The sequence below is a fragment of the Myiozetetes cayanensis genome, unplaced genomic scaffold (assembly GCF_022539395.1).
Source record: "Myiozetetes cayanensis isolate MyiCay16 unplaced genomic scaffold, myiCay2020 scf13, whole genome shotgun sequence".
Classification (NCBI taxonomy): domain Eukaryota; kingdom Metazoa; phylum Chordata; class Aves; order Passeriformes; family Tyrannidae; genus Myiozetetes; species Myiozetetes cayanensis.
In genome coordinates, this window is record NW_026086937.1 from 11,222,996 (window position 1) to 11,246,598 (window position 23,603).

At 40.4% G+C, this 23,603-nt stretch overlaps 1 protein-coding gene across 3 annotated transcripts in view; it reads left to right on the plus strand.

Moving 5' to 3' along the window:
* Positions 1-1,606: 1,606 nt before the first annotated feature.
* Positions 1,607-23,603, plus strand: part of ATP13A3 (ATPase 13A3) — a 62,375-nt gene continuing 40,378 nt past the window's right edge. Inside the window, exons 1-4 of one of the 3 annotated variants that reach the window (XM_050308019.1) lie at positions 1,654-1,702; positions 2,808-2,861; positions 11,680-11,772; positions 22,616-22,709. In XM_050308019.1, coding sequence (XP_050163976.1) covers positions 11,699-11,772; positions 22,616-22,709 — 168 coding nt within the window. In that variant the 5' untranslated portion in view covers positions 1,654-1,702; positions 2,808-2,861; positions 11,680-11,698. Of the gene's footprint in view, positions 1,703-2,807; positions 2,862-7,929; positions 7,946-11,679; positions 11,773-22,615; positions 22,710-23,603 lie in introns of those variants that run through there. The other 2 variants (XM_050308021.1, XM_050308020.1) reach the window with 2 other exon arrangements.

Here is a 23,603-nt window from a genome sequence, read left to right on the forward strand (position 1 = left end):
GGGTCTCGGCAGTGACAGCGCCGTGCCCTTACCACTAGACCACCAGGGGCTCCTGCAAATAAATATAGACCCTACCTATTGTGGTTTACAGATCCCCTAAATTATTTATGGTGCTCTTCAAAATATTTAACTGATGCATCTGAAAACTTAAGCCGTCTGAGGGCATGTTTAGTGAAGTCACACAGTCTTGCCCTTACAATAGTGATTATCTTTATAAGTTACCTGAAAGTAGTAAAGAGAATTTCTGACACAGTGGTTGTAGAGGTGTGTGAGTTGGTGGGACAACGAAGGAGTGGACTGTTGGCCACGCCACCCCCATTGGCTTTGTTGGCTGAGCACTTCTCAGCTATGCAAATTTTTTAAATTTAAACCCTGGCTTCTAGGCACTGAGAGCAAAGTGCACATAGGTCCCAGCTGAGCACGCTGTGGAGCACAGTGACACAGGAGAGGTAAACAGCTGGCAGCTGAGCGCTGGGCACATTCCTTTGGACACTGCTACGTTTCCAGAGAAGTGTCTCATTAGTGGATGGCAAAAGCAGTTGACAGAAGCACAGATGGGTTATGAAAAGCAGGTGTAGATTGGACAATAGGAAAGACCCCTTGGCACTTCCGTCAGACTAAGGGGAAGAGGAGCTGAGTGACCCACTGGCTTTTTTAACCTGGGGTGACTGGGTCATGTCCCACAGCTGAGCTGGTGTCTGATGTGTCTATGGGGCGATGGAGCCCCTTGGCAGGTGGTGCCTCTTCCCAGGATGCTCATTCCTTACAGGGCTTTCCATGAGCTGATCCCACCCTCTGTCACCACAACATATGTAGTGTTACATATGTAGTGGTCACATTTATTACACAGTGTCCTGCTCCTCTGGCACCTTGGCTGGCTGTCAATCCCACTATGGTGAAAATGTCTGTGTTGAGTGGAGCACATTCCTCCAACAGCAGCTGTAACGGTTTTGGCCCGGTGCAGTTCCCCCATCCCATGGCAACGTAAGACTTAGAGGTAACCCTGAAGGGCAACAGGAGGAGCTGGCCCTGACTGCACAGGGATATCTTCCCTGCAGTTTTTAGGGGCAACATCCAGCCCCCAGTGCCTGTAGGACACCCCATGGCTGGCACACATGACCTGGGGGACCCCCAAGTGCCTCTGCTCCCACCCTGGGGTGAGGCCCTGCAACACAACACCCACTGCCATCCCCGGCTGAGACCTCCAGCATTGTCCTACTGATGCCCAACAGGACCCCCACCCCTGGCCCCACTGCCTCAGAGACCCCGTGTCCTGCCCCACAGAGCTCCCCACAGCTGTCCCCCCATAGACCTCTCCCTCCATGGCCATGTCTCCCATAGCCAAGTCCCCATATCCATGTCCCCATATCCATGTCCCCCGATATCCAAGTCCCCACATCCCTAACCCCTGCCCCCATCGCCTCCCCGCCCCCTCCCAGGCTCCGCCCCTCCCCCTTCAGGCCCCGCCTTTTCCGGCGCGGGGCGGGGTCGGCGCGTGCCACTCACCGTCACTTCCGCGCGCGCCCTGCGCCGCCCGGTCCCGCCCAGCGCGGCCGGCGCGTGCAGCCGGTTGGCGGTGGATCCGCGCGCGCCCCGCGAGGCAGCGGCACCGCGCGCGGCGGGCGGGGTGGGGGGGGGAGCGCCGGTCCCGCGCCGGTCCCGCGCCCGCCCCGCCGGCGATGGGGCTGCGCTGAGGCCACCGGTGAGTGGGGGTCGCGGGCACGGCCCAGCAGGTGAGGGAGGGTCCGCGGGGCCTCCGGCGGCGCCTGCGGTTCCCGCCGAGTCTCGGCGGGGCCGCTGCCGGGTCGCGAGTCCCGAGGCCAGGTCAGCCCCGCCGCCCAGAGGTCGGAGGAGGCGCGGGACCGGAGCGGGGGCGCGGGCACCCGGCGAATCCCGGACACGTGCGCGCCGGCCCGGCCCCCCCGCGCCGCCCCAGGGCCGCCCCGGGCTTTGGGGCTCCCTCGGGGGGTCTCCAGCGCTCGGGCAGCGCTCACGTGGCTCTCCCTCCGTGCCCTTAGCCCGGCTCCCGGCGGGGCCTGCGGTCCCGGCCACCGAGCGCGTTCCGCTGGCCGGGCACACGTCAGCGTGTGCTGCAGTGCCGGGGCCGGTGCGGAATGTCGGTGCTCCTGCACCACAGAGAAACTTTCCCAGCCCAGTATGAGGACGCAGTGTGTCTCGTCCTTTTTTCAGCACATGAGTTAGTGCTTTCTGCTGCCGCTGACAAATGTTACCGGGTGCTTTTCTATCAGCTGAGCTCTGGAGACGGGGATCTCGCACTCCGAGCACCTCTGACAACCACTGCGTCATGCCAAAGAGGAAGCCTGTTTATGCTTGTTCAGGGGTAAACAGCTGTCGGGTGAATTAAACACTGAGAATTGAAACGGAATTGGTACTTAAGGTGAAGAAGAACTTGATGAGTATCTGCAGTATTGGCTCTAAAAGCTTGCTGCTACCACCAGTGCTCTGGCTTGCCTGCTGGGATCAGTGTGTCCCTGCAGGTGCTGTGGTTGGAAGACAGTTTTGGAGCCCTTCAAGAAGCTGAGATAACACAGCCTCCAGCAGTGGGAGATGGTGAACTCCAAAGTGTTCTAACATGAGCACTGAGGGTTGTCTGGCCATGCTGGTTGGCTGCTTCCTCTTTGTTTGACGTTGCTGGGAGTTTTATTCCAGCTTTAGAGTTTGTTAATGTGTTTTTTTTGCAGTATGCACTCATTAGGACTGTATTGGTATTTTCGTAGTAAGGGCAATCAAGGTTACGTTTCATTTAGCCTATTCATTACCCTGACTCTTATTTTTTTTTATTGTAGGTGACTCAGACGTTTTATATATGGGATTTGTCCACACACTGGCTCTTCAGACAGGTTAGCGATGTTTTTATGCCATCAGTGCCATTGTGTCTGAAATAATTGCTACTTTTAGCTTTTCTTAAAGTAAAACTGATTTTTGTACTACACTGTTATGTCCTGTAGAATATTGATTTTCTTGAACCTGTGAAGAAACAGCGCTTTTTTTGGCATTATTTAAATTTACTCTGTGGTGTAAGTCAGACCCTCATAAACTTAATTTACGTGTGACAGCATCATGGGTGACAGCAATAGGTCTTTACTGCACATACAGTGAGGGATGTTTCTTTTGGTATGTGGCATGACAGTGACGGCTACATACTGCTACTCTTGTAAGCTGCTTTTTCTTGTTCCTCATTACAAGTACAATTTTGCAAAGTATAAAGAAAATATAGTGCGTAAACTTTGAACTCAGCGTGGAGTGGTCCAGTGTGAGCACCGAGGTCAGCAGAGAAAAACTGATGTTCTCCAAGGTTATCAGCTTGTAAAGTGCTTCAGAAAATGAGTAAGAGAGATGTTGTTAACTTTGGTTTTGGCCAAATCTGGCTGACTGTGATACAGGGAGGCAAAAACAGTGAAAGGTTTCTGAGCAGTTCTGCAGGCTCTTCTTTCCAGCAGAGGTGCTGGACAGCAGCTGCCACCTTCCTGAATACCTCCCAGGACCAGCGGTGCCTCCAGTGCTGCTTTCTAGACTTTGAGCTCATTATGCTCTCAGCCCTTAATTTTTTTGTTGGTTGTCTTCTAGAATCAAGTGTCTGTTCCTGTATTTCATTTGTTTCTGCTCTGGGGAGGACTTCATGACTTGGGCAGGCAATAATTCATCCCTAACGTGGAGATAGAGGGACGAAAGGTCCTTACTGCCTTGCAGTGCCTGGCAAGGAAGTGTGGGGGCTGCTGAGCAGGAAGGGAAATTGCATCATGATGGCTGAATGATTGAGAAACTTTATGATTCAGTCCTGTTCTACTAGTGTGCCATGTGACAGGCATGGTGCATCAGACAAGCTATTTTGCTGTGGTCCTAATAAATTATTTTAAAAAACAAATTAAAAAAATCCCCAACTATTGATGTGGAACTCTCAGATTAGTTTTTCTTATTTACCTTGAGAAGGTAGTATCCTCACTGTCCTTATGTGATATATAAAGCAGTCAAGAAGACACAGATTTTCAGTCATAAGGAGACAAATTCCATTTGTTCCGTGCGAATAAAATACCTTTTTATTGTTAATGCCAAGTCCAAGTGGGTTGCCCGGGTCATAGAGGAAATCTGACACAGAAAGGTTAGGTTTTCCTCAAGCATTTTGACCATTGCACCCTTGTTTCTTTTTCTGGGAAGTTTCAGATACTGTTTGCTTTATTTCTGTAAACAACAGAAATCTGCAACAAGGGATTACTTTGACTCAGCTTGTCCGAGGTCTGTTGTAGAAATTATTACTTCTGGTGTGATAAATGTCTGAGTTTAGTGCTGTGCAGGCCAGGGAGAACAGTTGTAACACTTTCCTTGTTTAATGTCTGTGTGGTATGAACCTGATGGTAGCTGGCATGGAGAGAAGAGATTTCATTCCTTTATTGCCTTGTGAAACAAAGTCCTTTAGTTAATTATTCTAATACTTTGAGTTTTGGAAAGTAGCAAAAAGCGATTTCCTTAGATTTAATTTTCTCAGTGCCCAAACAAAATCAGTGTAATATGAAAGTGCTTGTGCAGCATGTGTTTAGACTCACCTTTCAAATGTCTGCAAGAATTGCATTGGAGAACAGAGCTTATATTTAAGTGCATGTTCTTTTGGGCAGGGATTACTGGTCTTCACAACGTGGCATCTAGTATGGTCAAACCTGCTTTGGGTCTGGATTTGTGCTGTTGTGCAGATGAGTAGGTTTTGTGTACTTTCAGTGTTTAAAAAACCCCAACATTCTGACTAGTGCTTGGGTCTAATTATGTTTAGCATGTGAGAGTTTATACAAAACAAATCCTAGTCCAAAAATCCTAATGTCACAATTAAGCATTGACAAGAAATGTTTTAAGTAACAGTAATGCTAAAATATTTCCCTTTCACTGTTACACAATGAGCTAAAAATAGTTTTCATTCATAAAAAAGCTGCTTCCTTAGTTAAATAATCTGTGTAGCATAGAACATTTTGTAGTAAACTGTGGTTGTATTATAGCTCCAAGTCTGACACCTTTATTTCTGACTGAAATAAGACTGTAAACTTTAATCTCTGGTTGCTGAAAGGCAGGCTTAAATAAAAAAGGATAAGTGATTCACAGTTTCTGTTCAGGAGTTATGGATATGTCTACACAAGAAGCTGAAGTGCTGTATCTTGCTACTCCTTTTCTAAAATGTACAACTTCAGCACCATCTTCATAGAGCTCTGTGTGTGGGTTGAGATTGGGAAGGGGTCCTTTAGACTGTGGAATCTAACAGTGTGCTCTGAAGTGGTGCAGTGTCAATGGCATTTGTAATCCTATCAGTCTGACCAGAATTAGCTTCATTTTGCATTTGTTCTGTATTTACGTTGTGCTTTTCATTTGAAAGAATTTAGCGGTTTTTCTTTTTTTGTGGTTCTGGTTTATTAGAATTGTGGCGTTGCATCCTTCATCTTAAAGCAGCTCTTTGGAAGAGGACTAGGTACTGGAACTGATAGCAAGTCCATTACTTTTTAGTTGGATTGAGATTTTTATGTGGTATTTAAGACTAAAAGGCCATCCTTCAAAATCAAAATACCCAACTCTTTATTTTTTGACCTTTAGCAAAGTTGTATGATAGTGATATTTTCAGTTTAGAGGGAACATACAGCAACAAAAATGGCAACTCCTTTGGATTTTATTCCAGCCGGAAGATGTCAAAATGAAAGGTGATAAATGGCAAGGCCTGTGAAATCAGAGCTCTTGATTCTTCTAAAGGGTGGGAGATAGAACAGTGAACTGGAAAGGATTTTGAGAAGAGAGAAAGTACCAACTTACATTATGAGCTTTTACTGACTTTGGATGCAAGATTGAAATATATGTAGGGTGTGAAAGTAAGTCACATTATGAAGAACCTGTATAAAAGTCTAGTAGAGGCAGATATTGCAAAGGCCAAAGTGCAAATGGAATGGCAACTAGTAAGAGCCATAAAAGCCTTTAGAAGTATGTTAATAGTAGGAAGAAGTTTGGGAAATGTCTCACTTGGGAGGGTATGCATCTCTAGAAGGTGCAGAACATTTGAAGTTCTTAGTGCCTGTTTTACTTGTCTTCTTTCACATAGTTTCATGCAGGTGCTTAATCTTATTAATACTTGTGTTAAGGTAGTATTTTACACTACAGTGGACTTCCCCTAGATGTTTCTGTGTCCTCTGGCCCTGATAAGATGCACTGTACAATTCTCAAAACAGTTAAAAAGTGTTGTTTAGAAATACTCAGAAGTACTAGAAGACTGGCAAAGGATGAGTTTTCAGACAGTTACAGTGGAAGAGAGATGAGGAAGAGGAGTTGAAATCTGACCGTTCTCTTTGTCTCAGTTTTTTCCATGAGTTGAGACTAATAAGCAAACATTCTATTTTCAAGTGCTTGGAAGATACAGTGGCATGAACTGATCTGTGGGAAAAGTAATTGCGTCCAAAGTCTCAGTGTCTTTTTACTGCAGAGCAGAAGCAGTGGAAGTTCTGTCTCCTGATTGATTGATTGATTTATTTAATAAGGTTTACCTCATTTTAATGGTCTCGTAAGTAAATGAAGGCATGATCTGGGGGTAGATGATCCTATTTGGAGAACTGTAATTAACGATTCGGTGTTAAAATGAGACGTTACATTGAAGGGTTCTGTTCTGGGCAGTTGCCTTTAATGAAAACATCAGTCAACTGGCTGATTAAATGTACTTATTAAATTCTCAGGGCCTATGTGTTGGAGGACATGATGAGAGTTCAAAATAACCTCAAAAATAGCGTGGCATTCAATAGGGAAATAGAGAGTACTGCACTCAGGCAGGAATTGCTAGCTGTGGAAATGCAGGGTGAGGAATAACTGGTTAGCTACTAGAAAAAGGACCTGGGGGTGTACTGGATCACAAGTTGAACATGATTCAGTGTCATGCTGTTTGCAGAAAAGGCAAATATCTTCCTGGGGTGTTTAAACAGGAGTATTGTCTGAGAGATGGAAAGTTTAAATCCGTTGGCTTTATTTGCTGTTGGTATACAGTCAGTTTGCAGACAGGATCTGTTTTGGGTGCCAAAATTCAAGAAGAATTTGGACCAATTGGAAAGAGTTCAGAGTAGAGAAATGAAGTGATCACAGTTTGAGGAAACAACTTCATAAGTGTGGAAGAAAATCCAGGTTATTTTGGCAAGAGATGAGGAGTTTAAGGGGAATGCAAGAGATTTCAAGTATTTAAAAGATTTGTAGGAAGGAAATGCTATTTTCAGTGACTGTGATGCACAGGTTGAAATGGGATTAAGTTTCATCATGGAAAACGTCAATTAAACTTAACATTTCTCACAGTAAAAATAGTACTTTAAGAAGTCTTTTACTGGTGGCCATGAAGAACAGGTTTGTATTGAGAAAGACTGCTATATGGTTTTAGGTTGGAGAATAGACTAAACTGACTATTGATGTCCCTTTTGTCTCATTATATAAGATTCTAGTTCTAGTTGATGTCAAGTTTGGGGCAAGGCGGGAGAAATACGCAGGATTCCTTTTGTTCATCTCTTGGTTGTACCATTTGAGTTTAGACCTTGTAGAGGTTTGAAAGGTTAGAATCACGTTGCTTGTATTGGTTTGGAAACATACGGTGTTCTGGGTGTTACTGTCTTCTCTTGGATGCTGCCTCCTGCCAACAGAGCAAGTTTTCTTGAGCCATCAGGATGTCCTACATCTCCATGGTGGAGGTACTGCGTGGTAGCAGTGTGCGTGTGAGTTAAGCATAGCAGAGCACTGATGAATTTCTATTCATTTAGTAGTTTTAGTAGCTTCAGATTACTGCTTTACACTCAGGTGATAATCCTATAATGCACAGTTACAGAGGTCCACCTTTGGCTTTGAAGATCTTTTTGAAGTTCACATGCTTTGATGTATTCACCAGTACAGGGACACTAAGTGAGGATGGACCCATTGCAAAGTGGAAAGTCCAACTGTGAGTATAGCCATGCTATTTTATATATTATTATTTTCATGCACTCTTACAATTGCTTTTGGTTGTCTGCAGTAGTCTGCATGACAAAACAAAGGATCCAGCTATTCCTTCTATTTCAGCAATTAATTTGCAAGAAAACTGGAGTGTGTGAAAACAAATTAATGCTGTGCATTTTCCTGTCATACCATGTCCTGACATGACTTCCCTGCATCATAACCTTGCTTTATTGCTAGAGGCACTTACTGAGCCTTAATATTGAATATTGAATATTGAAGACTTGTATTGTGGAAAGGAGTAATGATGTTAAGTCCAGTTTGGACAGCCAGACTTTAAATGCCAAGAGTGTATGGATGAAACAGCTTCTGCCTGTTTGTTGTTCTTTGGAGTTGTATTGCTGCAGTGGCTATCTAGTGCTTGGGTGAGATCGACCTGTGGTGAAGGGCATGTGTCTGGAGCAGAGGCAGATGTAATGTATCTGAGTGAACTGAAAAAATAGTGGAAATAGTGGAAAAAATAGTGGAAAACCACTATTGTGCAGTCTCTGTTGGTTGAAAGTCTACCTGGGCTCCTGACTTCTTAACTTTTGTTAGTTCACCTACAAATTTTAGTTTTTGTTTGCAGTATAAGTTGCAATTTTTGTGACCATTTCTTCTCCAACATAAATAACTTTGGTAATGAACAGGCAACGATGTAGGAACACATTTCACCACATGAATTGCATGGCTTTTGTAGGGGGAGAGCACAATGGAAAATAACTCATGGTCTTGTCAACCTGGCAGTCCTTACTCTGTAGCATGCAGATATAGGTATCCTTGTAGCACTCTTCCCTCTGCCATCCTTTCCTTTATCCAGCAACATCCCTTCCCCGGAGAGAGACAGGTTTTGTCAGTAGTGAGACTGTTGGCATAATTGAGGATAACACACTGAGCATGTGTTATGGAGGACTTTTATGCCTCAAGCTGGTATTGGGATGCTGGTAAGTGTTTGTAACACCAGTTCTTAGCCCATGGTCAATTCCGTAGTGACTATGTGTGTTAAATTACAGTTGTCCCTTTACTGGAGATTGCTGGTGCACATAACTCCGCTGGTGGAACAGGCCATAGAAGTCTTTGGCTCAGGTTTCAGCGTGAAGTATTTTGAATTCGCATAGTCTGTATCATGTTTGTGGAACAAACGTAGAGTACCTAATTTTTTTTCTACTTGCTGTTATCCTCTGATGGCATAAATGTCTGGGAAGAAATAGTACATTGAATGCCATAATTGTTTGTCCACCTGAAGTCGGGTAACACTTGCATGAGTGTTGATGGATGTGGTAGAAGAGTTCACACAGCCTGTAGTCAGACAGTTGTGCTGGTTTATTAAGGTACTGTCAAGAGAAAATGTATTGGGTTGAAAATATTTTGGTGTTCACCCTGAGAAAATACTTTTTGTTGACCTATTGCTAAATTGAAGTAGTTTACCTTTTGCAAAGCTCATTTTCCTTGGAGACTGTAATTTTTGGTTTTGTGGATGTTGAACTGTACTTGTGCAGTTCAGTTTACTAAATTCGTGGGGCAGTATTTTGTGGTGAATCATCGCTTGGTGTTTCACTCTATCCTCCCATCTTATCTTTGCTAGATTCCTGAAGTGTGTGTTTTTTATCTGTCCTTCCCTCTGTCAGAGAACATCTTTGTTCTTTGGATACTAATTTTGATTTAAGCTAGGTTAATATTTCTTAATTTTGAAAGTGTGGTAGTGAATCTACTGTATATGGCTATGAAAATGGGATTGATATCTATAACATCAACTTGAAAGTAAAAATTCGGTAACTTGTGTCTGATTAATTTCTTAATGTTCCATAGAAATAATGTAATATTTAGAGCTTCAGACTTTTTCAAAACCTTTTTGAATATTTTTCTTATATTCAGATTAAGTAGTTGCTTGGCAGTTTCCTCTTCTGAATGCTGTGGCCAAGGAGAAACTGAAGTGCATGTTCATACGATGAGTTGTGGTAGTGGTTGAGTCTTTCATGAGTTCTTTTGTTTTACCTTGAAAAATGAATGCATTTTTAAAAACTCTGTGAAGTCGTTGTTATGTTTGATGGGACTTGATGAGGAGGAATGTAGTACTGAAGTGATGGCCAGTTTAATTCCCTGGTGACTTATGAAAAGTCATTAAAAATGTTTGTTTTACATGTCTCATCTGGTGAGCCACCACTGTTTGTTCTTTAATGAAAATGTACTGGGTATGATGAGTGAGATCTCAGACCCCCAGGGTGTCTGAGATTGGGATGCAAGGTAATCTTGTACAACCCTCCTGCTCAAACACAAAATCATGTCCACATGAAGTGTACTTTTTTGTCGTATACATAATGGTATTTAATACTTCTATTCCATAGATGATTTTTTAAAAATCATCAGCACTTCATGTGACCAGCAGATTAACTAATGGTTTTTAACTAATTTTAATTAGCTACTTGTGTAGTGTACTATTTTCTCATTTATTTGTGGCATTAATGTATTATTTGTCCCATGGAAATCCTTATTGGGGATGAGATGTTGACAGATACTGATAAGACATTGAAAGGTACTGACAAGGATGATCAGAAGTATGGAATGACCTCTGGAAGGGAAGCTGTTAATTGTTTCTGCATGGAGGAGATTGAAGGCTGTGGGATAAAACAGTTTTATAAAAGAATTAGAGGTGTCAGGAAGGGAGTAAATGAAGCATGACTTTACTGTCCCTTCAAATACAAGACGTGGGAGGCTTCAGCTAAAACTGTTAGATTGAGGGTCAGAATCATTCTCCATGAGCTCCGGAGTTCTTTGCAGGATGTTGCCAAGGTTAAAACGTGCCCCAAAATGATTTTAAAAATCCCAAGAAAAATCCATTTACTATTAAATAAAATGTTAGGGTATTTAGCTCACGAAGCTCTTAACCTACAAGTCCCTGGGACTGGAGGGTGCGCACTGGGGATTATCATTATATGACTCTACCAGTGCTCTCTCCTTGACTGCTACTCTTGAGGATGCTGGGAAAGTGCACATTTGATCTGACCTTTCTGGAACATTGTTCTGTTGCTCTATTAACCTTCAACCTGGCTTTCTGTTCTTTGATACAAAGGGTATGGAGTAAAAGCTACTCGGGCATTTATTGCATGTGAAATATCATGGCAATCCTTAATGGTGCTTTAGGAAGGTAACCTCTGTTTTCAACCCAACATTTATGAAAAAAACAATGCTAAAGGGGGAAATCTGAGTAAAGCATCCGGAGCAGAGGGGTCTGAGAAGAGACTACTTCTGAATATTTGGCTAGACGGTGGTGATATTTCTGTTAGCGAGGTCAATGCTTGAGGAAAAAGCACTCCTTGATACATTTAATGTCCTTGAAACATTTGTCTTGCTTTTAAGAAAACTAAATTTCCTCCTTACAGCAGAGATGATGGATAACAGTTACATCTCTTAGTACTGTTATAAAAAATTGTATTGGCTAGGAAAGAAAGAAAAATTCTCAAAAAGGTATTTCAAATGCAGACATAAATAGTGTTCTAGACATGACATGTTGAGGGGGAATTTCTCCTTTAAGGTAAGCCTGCAGGATGAAAATTGACTATAAATGGAGTGACAAACAAAAGCTATTACTTACAGGAGAAACAAGACTTGAGACCTTTACTCACAGTCATCAGTGCTGAGAAGATTGCAGCAGTTGAAGGGAGATCCTGTGTCAGACTTTTGGAATCTGTTTCTGTTATACAGGAGATGTCTCCCACTGCTGATGCTGTGGAGGTCGTTCAGTTCCCAGGAGGCACAAAAGCACTGCAAAGTATCATTTAAGTGGAGCTATTTAAGGTAATGATGAAATGTATTGTATTAGGCTGTGGGGAGTTCATTTAATTTAATGGATTGAAGAAGCTCTTCTCTGAAATATAACTGTTTACTAAATCTTTAAAGCTCTTCTAGGTTTGTAGGACTGTTCTGAATGACTGGGATGTAGTAGCTGAATGGATGTGGGCCAGAGTTTACATTACAGGCATGGAGGCATTGAATTAAGGGTTACAGTCCTGTATGTCTGTTCTCTTCTTGTCTTTGTCAATCTTCTCTTTATGGAAAGAAAGTAACCCCTTGGTTTTCTCATGTTATCTCATGTGGTAGTTGTGAGAGTAAATTCATTATTTTTAGGAGCTAAGCTGTCAGGTTGTATAAATTCCTGTGCATAAGGAAATTGTTTTCTACAGCAGTCTAATCTCTGAATGAAATTGATTTGCAGATTTTTCTGTTACTTATTTCAGTCACTGTAAATTTGAGATCAAGGCAAATACATTGTAATATGTGACATCTTAAATTGTATTAAATTCTTTTAAATTCTTTTATTCAATCTTGTAACTTTTTTTTTTTTTGTGTTATATGATATTTAGAGCTTTAGCATTTTCTGTCATGTGTAGTATTTCTAGTGATTGATGGGTTGGTTGAACACAAGAACAATTCTTTCCTTATAGTGTTCCTGATCTAAGTAAAGTAAATGTGCAGCATACTTGAGAGTCTTTGTAAATTTATTATGACTATTTAAAAAAATGGTGCTTTCAGTAAACATTAGAAACCCCAGATTCAATGTATAGATTTTCTTACAGAACACATTTTTAGAAATGAGTACAATTTGGAGTTGCTTCTGTTATTTTAGAAGATACTCTTTGTGCATTTAGCAGTTACATAGTTGAACTTAAGGATCTTTGAGTTTTACACTGTGACTTCAGGAAACTAGAGAAATACTGCTGCTTTGTCTGAGAAGGCTTGGCTGAAAGCAGTGAAAGGTATTAAGTCATACTTAGGATGGGAAAGAAAGATGCTAAAGCCGATTGCTTGCTTATGATGAGTGAGACTGTGCTGTGGCCATAGCTGTGTGCAACTGTATGTGCCTCTGAGGAAACAAAAGTTAAATGTCTAAACTTTAAAGGAAAGTTCATCTCTTGTGATTAGTCTGGTTGTGCTTGATGATCTCCCTGAAGGAGAAGAAAAATTTATTCAAATGTTCTTACGTTAACCTTAAAAATATTTTCCAAGAATTTAGAGGAAGAGGAAAAAAAGTCATTGCCTCCTTTTATTGAGCATCCATACTACAAAAGCAAATATATCCCAGGAAGCAGATACTCTGCATTGCACAATAAGGTGGCAGCCACACAGGAAAGGTTGGGCTCCTGGCACAGCCCCTGAGGGGAAATGCTTCCTTGAAAGGACCCATTGTTGCTGGATCTGGGTCTTCAGACTCCCAGTTCTCTGATAGAATGGTTGTGGATTTCTTGGTGCTGGCATGGGGCATGTTTGCCATCTCCATTATCTAGCCATAATAGTGTTGGTTATTTAATCAGAAAGAAGGACTGAGTGAAGTTCACGCCTCGGGTGAGAAAGGAATGTTTTTTTGGAAGCAGCTTCAGTGCTCAGCTATTGAAAGTTCATGCTGGGTGTAATGGTGCCATGCCTTGCCCAAGGTATTTGAAACAGCTTAACTTTCTCTTCCAAGAAGAAATAAAACATTTCATTGTCTCAGTTGTCAGCCTGTGAATTCTAACCCAAATGTCTGGAATAGTCTTCCAAGAGAGAAAAGAAACAATAAGCATCCAAAATAAATGTATGCTTTGTTGGATTCCCTGACTGTGGGACAGGTCATCTTTCCCTCGTGGCAGCTAGGTAGGAGATCTGGAAACCTAAAAAGGAAACAAGGAAAGACTCTATTTCTGTGAGCTTACGAGTGGGAACAAGCTTTGGGCAATTTTGGCTTTTGGTGCTCGATTTATCAGTTTAAAATTTTCATTACGGTGAGTAACTACCACCTGAAGTCAGATAAATGAGATGCTGGAAAGGTTAGGTGGTAAAATTCTTGTCTAATTGTCCTTGACATGACCAACAGCTCTACTAAATTCTCTTCTAATATATCTTCAACTTGTGCATGTGCTGCTACATTAATAACACATTTCTAAGTGGTCTGAGAATAGTGATCTGTAGACTGGGAAGAAAGTAAGTTTTGAGTATAGTATTGGCTATAGTACTTTGTTATCAGGATGAATTGTGATACTGACTTTATTGTTAGATGTAGCATTATCTGTCCTTAATGTAGCATGTACTCTACTATAAACATTGCAAGTGCTATTACAGCCTGCAAAAAGTATACTTTACAAAGAATACACTCTACAAATGTAAATACAATTTTGGTTTGGTGATTGTTGGATACAATGGTCTTCCTTAAACCTAAACACAGAAACAAAAACTTGTATTATAACAGAAAGCCCAAGATGGGAAGTGATAAAATAGGTATTGAGTGGAGGGCTTTGTTAAAATTTAGCTCGTGTACTTGTAAAATTTCCATGTATTCATTAAACTATTATGTCATTCTTATTGTTAGAGCTTGGTTAGTTGACTAAAGTGTTAAGCTTTGTTTGTAGTACAAATTATAACCTTAACTCCTTTCAAAATACAGTTGGAGGATTTTTAATCTTCCATAGTTCCTTTAGTTTGTATGTCTTACCCAAGCATCTGTTGTACATTATGTGGATAGCTTTGTATTTAAGGGTTCAGCTGCAAGGTACTGGAGAATTGTAAACTACATCAGCTTCCATTCTTGTAAGGTGCATTTCTCAGGGTTAGGGTGCTTCTTAAGGAGAGTATCTTTTGTGTTTGTAATGTTAACCACATGCTTGTAAAAATACAGGTACATTCAAATAATACTGAAAGCTTTACAAATGCATTTAAACTACTCATGTAAGCTTAGTGCTAGTGCATGGTGAAGAAATATGATAACCTTTTGGTTTTCATGGCCACAAAAACGTGATAGCCCCAGACCTTTGGCTAAGTTGTATATCACTTGTAGAGGGTTGTGCTTCAGTTTCACGGTGTTTTTTAAGTGACATGGGTTTTACTTTTGGAAACAGGCAAAGAGACTCTCACATGTGGTGTCAGAATTGCCAGGTGGTGTGAGAAGTCTCTGGCATTGTGCTGCAACTCAGACATATGGATCTGTCTGAGTCCAGGATGTAGCACAAACCATGGCTGGTCCTGGGTACTAAGTGGAAGTTGTCACTGCAACAGTGGCAATTACCAGAGCAGCAAAAATGCTGAGTGCCGGCATACGTGTGTAGAGGAGCTCCTTGGAGACTGAGAATCCATAAAAAAGAACTTGGAAACTTGTTCCTTTGAGGAAGTCACGAGGCCAATGATGAATCCTGATAACACACTGTTTGGTGATGTCAAGATGTGCATTTTAGCAGGGCTTTCTTATAGCCTTCTAAATAGACTCCTAACTTTTTAATTGCAAGTCTATTAAAATTGGTCCTTTTTTCATGATGAGTGGCTGCAGGTTCTGCTCATCTGTTTCAAAAGCCACTAGTGGAGAAATTTTAGGAAATAGTACATTATTTTTATAGATAATGAAATACGATATCTTAGGATATAAAGGAGAAGGACTGGAAAGTAAATATGCGACTTATATCCAAGACACTGTGGGCAGAAATTTTGGTTTCATCTCTTGAAAGCTTGAAATGTGTTCAAAATTGCTTTTTGGTGATTGATTTTTAGCTTGTGCAGCATATTATATGCTATGTTTTGAGAAGAATGTACTTGTAAATATTTTTTAATCTTTGTTTTTTTTCTGATTCTTTCTTTTTCTTAGCCTTGTGTCCTTGTCAATTTATTTATTGTTACAGCATGTTTTAAATGAAGCCAGTGTTTTAGGTTCAGCTTTTCAGGTATTGTATGTGGAACTCATTGGCAGTTGGCATGGGCAGGAGCTGCAAGCTCAAGTAGCAATAGCTGATAAGACTTTTCCTTCTATTTTTATAACTCCACTTAAAAGTGCACTTTTTTTGGAGTATGTTCTCCAAAGCCATACCTAGAACTTTTTTCCTTGCCTGCTGGTAATTCTGACAGGATAAATATTAAAGACATATTGAATGTGGATGTATTGAATGCAACTTTACATGGGCAGTGCTGCCAAGTTTGTACAGACCAGGAGGTCTCATTAGCAAGATGGCAAAAGAGATCTCGGGTCAAGAGCAGATTTTTTTTATGTCTGAGAAATGTTTCCATGGTCTGGAGGAAAGGTGTTCTTAATCTTTCTGGAATAATTTTGAAGTTGTATTTTCATTGTTTTTTACTGCAGTATTTAGATAAGAGATACTGTGCTGTATATGCATATGGGCATATTATAGCATTCAAATTCGAAATACACTTAATGTTCAGAGCATTTTTTGGCTTTTGGCCTGAAGTACGAGTGCAGCTCTGTCTTCCAAAGCACCACCTCCATGGATGTTTCAAATGGCCCTGTGCAACACCTGGTGCATGACCCTTGTAAGGTGAAGTGGAAAGGTGGCTTCTGTGGCAGGACAAAAGAATACACTTGCCCTCTGTCAGTCACTTTGGAAAATGAACTGCCATCCTTTTCTGTTAATGGTCAACTATAGCCCAGGCTGAGTTTTCATCTTTCCCAAGAAGCTGGGTGTAGTTTGAAATGGAATATATTGTCAGAAGATATATTCATTCCTCTTCCTGGCCTGTTGTGGTACTTCTAGTTTGAGTATTTCTTCAGTTTTAATTTAATAACTTCCAATATGGCAGAGATTGAGCATTAGCTTGTGCTTTGTGCACATAAGGCAGTTCTCTTATCTCCATTTTAGGTCCATTGCTTGAATCCAGAAAACTTTTGCTGTAATGCTTGGAAAAATGGAGTGTTTGGTAACTGCTTTCAGTGTGCGGGAATTTCATGTAACTGGAACAAGAATAAGCCCCGGTGATAAACATTTGCCTTTGTAACCCTGTCAGGTTGATTCCTTATTGGCGTAAAGTGCAGAAATGTTTAATTTCTGCGTGACCTAAATAACGTTTGGCTTTCTAGTTTCAAAAAAAAACACCCCTTTTTTCCTGTGTTTTGGCACCTAGTCAGGATACAGTTGAAGATTACTTCCAAAATGTTTTTACATTCAGAAATCTTAAAGGCTTTTAATGGTACTAGGCTATTTAGAAACTTACTGCAGAGCTCCAAGGTGTCTCTTAGTGTAGGATACATCTATTGTAAATAAGTTCTGAAGGAGGAGGTTTAACCTTTTCAGTAGCCCTCTTGGATCCAGGAGAGCCAGGCGGGTCACTTGGTGAGACAATAGATCAGGATGCGAGTGATACGAATAATGTGTGATCAACACCAGGATTGTTTTCTAGACAGGTCAGTCAGGGGGTTTTTGTCTTAATTTTCTTCCTGTATTAGTTTACAGTGTTTGAGTTATTTAATGATAGTGATTACATAGGGAGCTGGGTAAGATTTACTCCTATTAATCTTTGCACATAGGTGGATTTGAAGTTCGGCCTCTCTCATGCAAGTCTCTTACTTTTTCTGTCTGCCTTGCTACATGTCTTTGTTTGCCTTTCATGTTCTTGCCAAAGCAGAGCAGGTTGAGCCTTGTATTGTACAGAAAAGTAACTTCTTTCTGTGATATTCAGGTAGTGACCAACTATCCTTTTTTAGCTTTGTAGCACTCGATCTCTAAAGGTCGTCTCATTTGGTGTGTCTGATTGCTTCATTTATGCTCTGTGATAACCTGTAAAATGCTGAGAGTGAGAAATGTGTGTATTTCTGAACTGCCGCCTTTACCATCGATTAGCTCCTCAAAATGAATGTTGTTGCCTCCACTTGCAACCGCTGTAAATACAAGGAAGGGTTTGGTCCAAAGCACACATGCTTTTGGCTGGGCAGATAGTATCAGGGCTCGTGCATGGACCTGCAACTGTCTGCAGGCTGCTGGTGAGGCATTTATCCTTTGAATAGAAGGAGCTGGATGGGCTGCTGATGCCTGGAAGCGCAGCCTCTGCGCCAGTCTGACCACAGTCTTGCAATTGTTCAGCCACACTGGAGGGAAGAGGGGAAAAAAACCCCAAAACATAACATTCCAAGCAGTGCCAAATTTTCTTTGATATGTTAATCTTTTGATAACAGTTTGAAAAGCCCTTGGAGACCTTTTTTTAGATTTTAGACAAAATAGTTCATTTGTCAGGACTTCCCTTGTAGATAGGGTCTCTGTTATTAAGAACTGCCTCGCTCACTCATGGTAACAAAAGCAAGTGCAGAGGACAGCTGCTGGACTGCTTGGTGGTAAGAGAAACTCTTAGTTATCACAGGGGTTTTTACAAATGTCTGAAAAGAATAAAGTAGGGAATGTTCAACATACAAATGTGTTAGTTTATTTACTCGTGTATTTTAAGCAAACAGATGATAACAGAGCATAAGTAAATGTAATAACTTGATAATTTCCTATGAATATCCACAAATGGATTTTAATAGACTTCAGCTTTAAAAATTATATTTTAATCTGAGAAATTTGGGATTTAAATTACCCACTGATTGCAGGAAATATCAAAAGTTTCTTTTGTAGCTGTAGTTTTTCCAGACCTTGAAATTTTTCTCTTGAAATTACGAAATTTCCACTTAGGATGAAAAACTGGAAGAATAAACTGATGGCAGCAATGTGTATATATATATGAGTTAGGGTATTATTATATGTAAGGATTGTGGAATTGGGACAAATGAAGAGAAAAGATGGAAGATATCTTTGCTTCTTACCTCCCAAGTCTCCTAAATCAAACTTTAAGGGTAAAATTTGCACTGAAGTAGTTTGCTAATTATGCCAACTGTTAGGAAACTGACTTAGGATAAGCCAGTGCTCCTTCAAAAGTGTTGCTTGCGGAACTCTTCAGGTGTACTGATTGAGACTTACTGTGGTGTTTTTAGAACAATTTCTTTAATAGACATGCCATGAAGTCACTTGCATCTTTTATGCTGTTGCTACGAATGTTTATTGCCTATAAATATTTTGGTAAAATTGCTGCTATCTTGGTTGTTTAGTCAGGATAGAACAACAAATACCTACTGGTGTAGTAATTCAGAAAAGATGCAGCATTTTATTCACTCTGGGGGATGCCTTTAGTTTTAAGCCCTGTACTCTGCTGCAATTTCTTCAGTGATCCAATTTGTGATTTACTTTAGCTCTAAAATAGTGTCATCTTAAATCTGAAGCTGCGGGTGCTGTCCTACTCACAGCTACATACTCTTTAGGATGGAGACAAATAAAAAATTGTTTAATTTAGTTTTGATGTACTGTATTTTGCAAAGTTGCGGATTTACTGCTTAAGCTTGTGAGTCAAATGTATGCTCTTAGAAGTATTTGCAGTTCAGACACTTCACCTGACCTCTAGACTATTTGTTAAAAAGTCCCTGAGTTATTCTAAAATATTGCAAGTGATTTTATTCTCTTGATCTCAGTGGCAAGCAGCATTTCTTTTACAAACGTTTTTGATCTTTCCTATTTCTGTCTCTAGAGTATGCTTAGCTATACAGTAGTAGCTCAATAAGTAAAAATTATGTGAATGGAGTGGCAGTAACTTTCACCATTTCCATTGGTTTTAAATCCTTTCTTTAAAAGGTTTCTATTTTCAGTTTGTTAAAGGCGGAGAGGATTTCTTCAGCTATTCACTCCAGGGAACTTGGACTAGAGAGAAACTGAGCAGCAGCCTATGCTGTGCATCAGAGGCACATTATATTTGAATATTCCTATGGCCATGTTGCTTATTGCAAGTGGATTTCAACCTCACTTCAATTTGAGTACTAGTAAAATGTCATACTCTGTCATGGTCTGAAAAGTCCAAGGCTTATATTGAAATCTTTGATTAAAGATTTAAAGTACTGAAATGTTTAATTTCCCCCCATGTTATAGAAAGAAGATCAAAAGCAGATTGCTAAAGTCTCTTCTGAATTGGTGACATTCTTTCAGTCTGACCCAGCAGCCTGAAGTCACCCAAGGAGGGCAGCCCTGTGGAGTCCCTGTGGTGGTGTTCAACCCCAGCTTTCAGCAGGGCAGTGAGAGACAAACAAAGCAGTTACCTGTTTGAGGTCTTGATGATGAGCCTGGGCTGATGGTGTGCTGGAAGGGATATGATTGGAGAAAGAATGCTGTTCTTCGTTGCGGAAAAGAAATTATTTTCATGACCCATCAACTAAGAAAATATCTCTAATGTTTTCTACGTATAAAGACTTGAATTTGAGTTTAATTTGGAAAATTACTGGCAGTATGTGCAATGTTGAGAATGTGTGTTCGTATGAGTATAAAATAATGCAGATGGAGTTAATGATGCGAGTCAAAAATAGCCTTCTAATGCTCCTCATGTATTCCCTGTTTGATTCTATCTAGCTGTTCACAGAACTCATTGAATCACAGCAATTATCGCTGGTGTTCTCAGTGCTAAGATTTCCCCTTGTACTTCTTCAGACCCACAACTTGATGCTCCTTCATTGTAGTGGAATAGCTCTAAATGAAGGCAGTTGCACTTCTCCCTCGTGTTGCCATGGTGTTCCATAAGGCACCTGTGCTGACATGTTGGCCATATGAAAATTCCAGTTGAGATAGATTGATCTGGAATCTGTTTGCACATATTTTGCTGACTGGAACTTTCCTGTATCAAGTTGTTGCTCGATGTGTCTGTCCAGTTGGAGTGTTGCCTGCAGGCACCGTTTTTGATGTTACCATACATTATAGCGGGAAAGTGCATGTTTGTTTAAGAGCACACTAGTTCAAGTATGATTAATCTAATAATTCTCTTCTGGAGCTGTGAACGCTATTAGAAGTATAATTCTGTACATACACAGAACGTTTTTTGGCTTCTTGATTGAAAATGTGATTTGTATGGTGTACATAAAATTGTTTGATGTGATTAATTTAAAGATTGTCCTCGGGAGCTTTCTTGGCAATCCTGTGTAGGTTTAGGACAGATTTTAACTGGTTACATATATACCTATATCTTTCCCAGGATAAAAAGCTGCTTAGTGAAGAAAAGGGGCAATTTAAACAAAAGTGTGGTTTAGAATTTGCAAGACTTGTGTAGTTTAATTTCCAAATAAACCTGCAGTAAGATTATAGATTACTGTTGGATAGCAATAGAAAATTTTCATCTTAACAAGGCAAGGAATGTGTGAGCTGGTGTTTCTATCAAAGGAGACAGTTGTTGCCAAATTAGCTTTCTTCCATTCAGAACAAAGTGCCAGCTGTATCAAGCACTAAATTTATGAAGTGCTGAGCTGCTTCTCACCTGAGACTGAGCTCTGTGTTGTGATGCAATTCTCTGCTTTGAGTGTGTGTTTCTTCTATTAGGACCTTATTCAACAGTGGGAGTAGATTTCTGAGGAGACCCAGATTTGGGCAGTGAAAGAAACCTTTTCTGTTGGATTCCTGCTTCCTTTGTGGGGTTAACTGGAAAGGAGGTGGTAGGTTGCAGAAAATATGTGAGGATGTGATGATGTTGATAAGCAGCAGGAGTTGGGGAGGAAGGACCCCTTGAAGTTGGCATTGCTGATGAATGTAAGTGCATGGATCTGAAGGCTGGCTTCGAGGGGATCTGACTTGGACTCTGGTGATTTGGTTTGTGAAAATGTTGGGGAGTTAATGACAGCAAATAAGTTGGTAATGGTTGTGCTACCTAGTACTAATAACAGCCTGAAAAAGGACAATTACAATAACTACTTGTGCTATGACTTAATACTTGAGGACTGGTTACATGCTGTGGTAGTAAGTGCTGTTTTCTGAGAGATTTATGTAAGTGCAGTAAATAAAATCGAAAGCTGTACCATGTCAGTGTAGAGGATTATGATTAATCCATGTCTTGGCAGGTGAGCACTGGCTGTTCAGTGGTTTTAACCGTGGTAGTTGGTCCTGGGGAAGTACGATATGGGTGCATTAATTAGACATTGTACACAATTATCAGGACAGGGGTGCCCAAGTGAAGGTTAGATGCTGTTTTAATTTCAAAAATTTAGGTTTTTGACATGATACTTTTGATTTTACTATTTTATGTGATGCTGAAGATTCTGATGAGCCTCATAGTATGGTGTAGCCTTTGTAGCTTTTCCCTATTGCAGTAAGGATCTGTATGCCCTATATTAATCTTGTAGACAGGCAGCTTCATATTTTTTCCTGTCTTTCCCTATTCATGAAACTTACGATCATAATCAGTCCTCAAAGCAACTCAAGATCAGCAACTGTGAGAGATTTACAAGGAGAAATCAACCTTTTGATAGAAATTGAATACTGAAAGAAGGGAAAGGCTGACCATTGAGAATGTCTTGATTTAGAAATACTAAACTGGGGATCAAACCTTTTTTAGCTTCTACCTATTTTTCTACTTGGATAAGAAATGCACATCTCAGGGGATACAGTGCCTTTCCTCTCAAAGGATAACCCAGCTTCTGAAAGCATCTGATTGGTGCTATTACATATAGAGTGATACAAATGAGTAATATTGACCTACTTTTAAGCTTTTTTTTTTACAAGTTTAATTTACATTTCCCTCATGAAGCTTGTAGAATGTACCAAAAACTGCTTGCTGCGTGTAGAATGTTAGTTAAATTGATACGAATTTCCTCCCCCTCTTTCCAAGCCTGCTGTTTGTGCAGTAATGCACTTATATTCATCCTATGTTCAATTTTAAAGCTTTATAGAACTTCTTGGATCATTAATTCTGGAAACTAATAACAGTGCAAATTTAAGATCTGTATTAATATTTGGCAGTGGTTTATATATGTGTATGCACTTACAGAAAGTTTGAAACAACCTCAAACTTAGGTATAAAATCTGTGATATTGCTTCAATTTTTAATTCTTTTGTTGTTGAAGGTCTTCCATATCTCAAGTCGAGAAGTTCCATATCATACTAAACATGGAGAAAGAAGAAAAGAAATATGTCAATAAAGCAGAGGAAGATGAGATGGTAATGAATTCTGTACATCTATTTCTATACAATGAAAGGAAAACATTTTCAGAGTTTTCTGTCTAAAGTGGGCACATTACATCAAGAAATGGACTGTCTCAGTGTAAATAATTTATCAATTTTATAAGGTTATCCTTGATAATATTTTTGCTGTTAAGAAATCTAGTCTTGGGATAGGAAAGGTTTTTGTTGAAAGCCTTTGCAAAGGTTCTGGAAGCTGGTTGAGGTCAGTAGTCCAGTAGATAACACATTTTGGTACTTAACATTTCTTTTTTAAAATGAAAATCGAAAATTAGTGGGTTGTTGGTTTTTTTGGTGGTGGTTGTTTGCTTTTTGGGTTTTTTTTTCACCTCCAAATCCTGGAGCTTTTTTCTTGGCATTTAAAACAGGTTAATGCTTCATAACATGACCGTACTTTGCATATTTTTATTTATGCAGATAAGACCCACTTCAAGGACCTGACAAGAACTTTTGTGGGTATTTGGTAGCACATAAACTTTGCTTCCTACTGGAGTGATGATACCTCTTACTGTTTGTCCTGGAAGATGCAGAATTAGGCTTTGACAGGAAAATACCAGACGCTGACTTTTAAATTTCTAGTCTGTTTGCGTATATAGGGATTTTATTTATTTTTTTTAAGAAATTTTAGGTTTCTGTGAATTAAAGTCCTTATTCCGTCCTTGTGCACACAACTAGGAAATGTTGTTCTTCACTAGACAACTCTTAATACAGAGAGCGGGCATATACATTGTACAACAGGAGGTGCTTATGACCAGATCACTCAAATAATTGCTTTTTGGAGGAAATAATTTGATTTTGCCCTAAAAAGAGACATTAACTTCTCCCACTATCCTTCACTGTCCTATTTTTATTGCTAAGAAGTGTTTTGGGGAT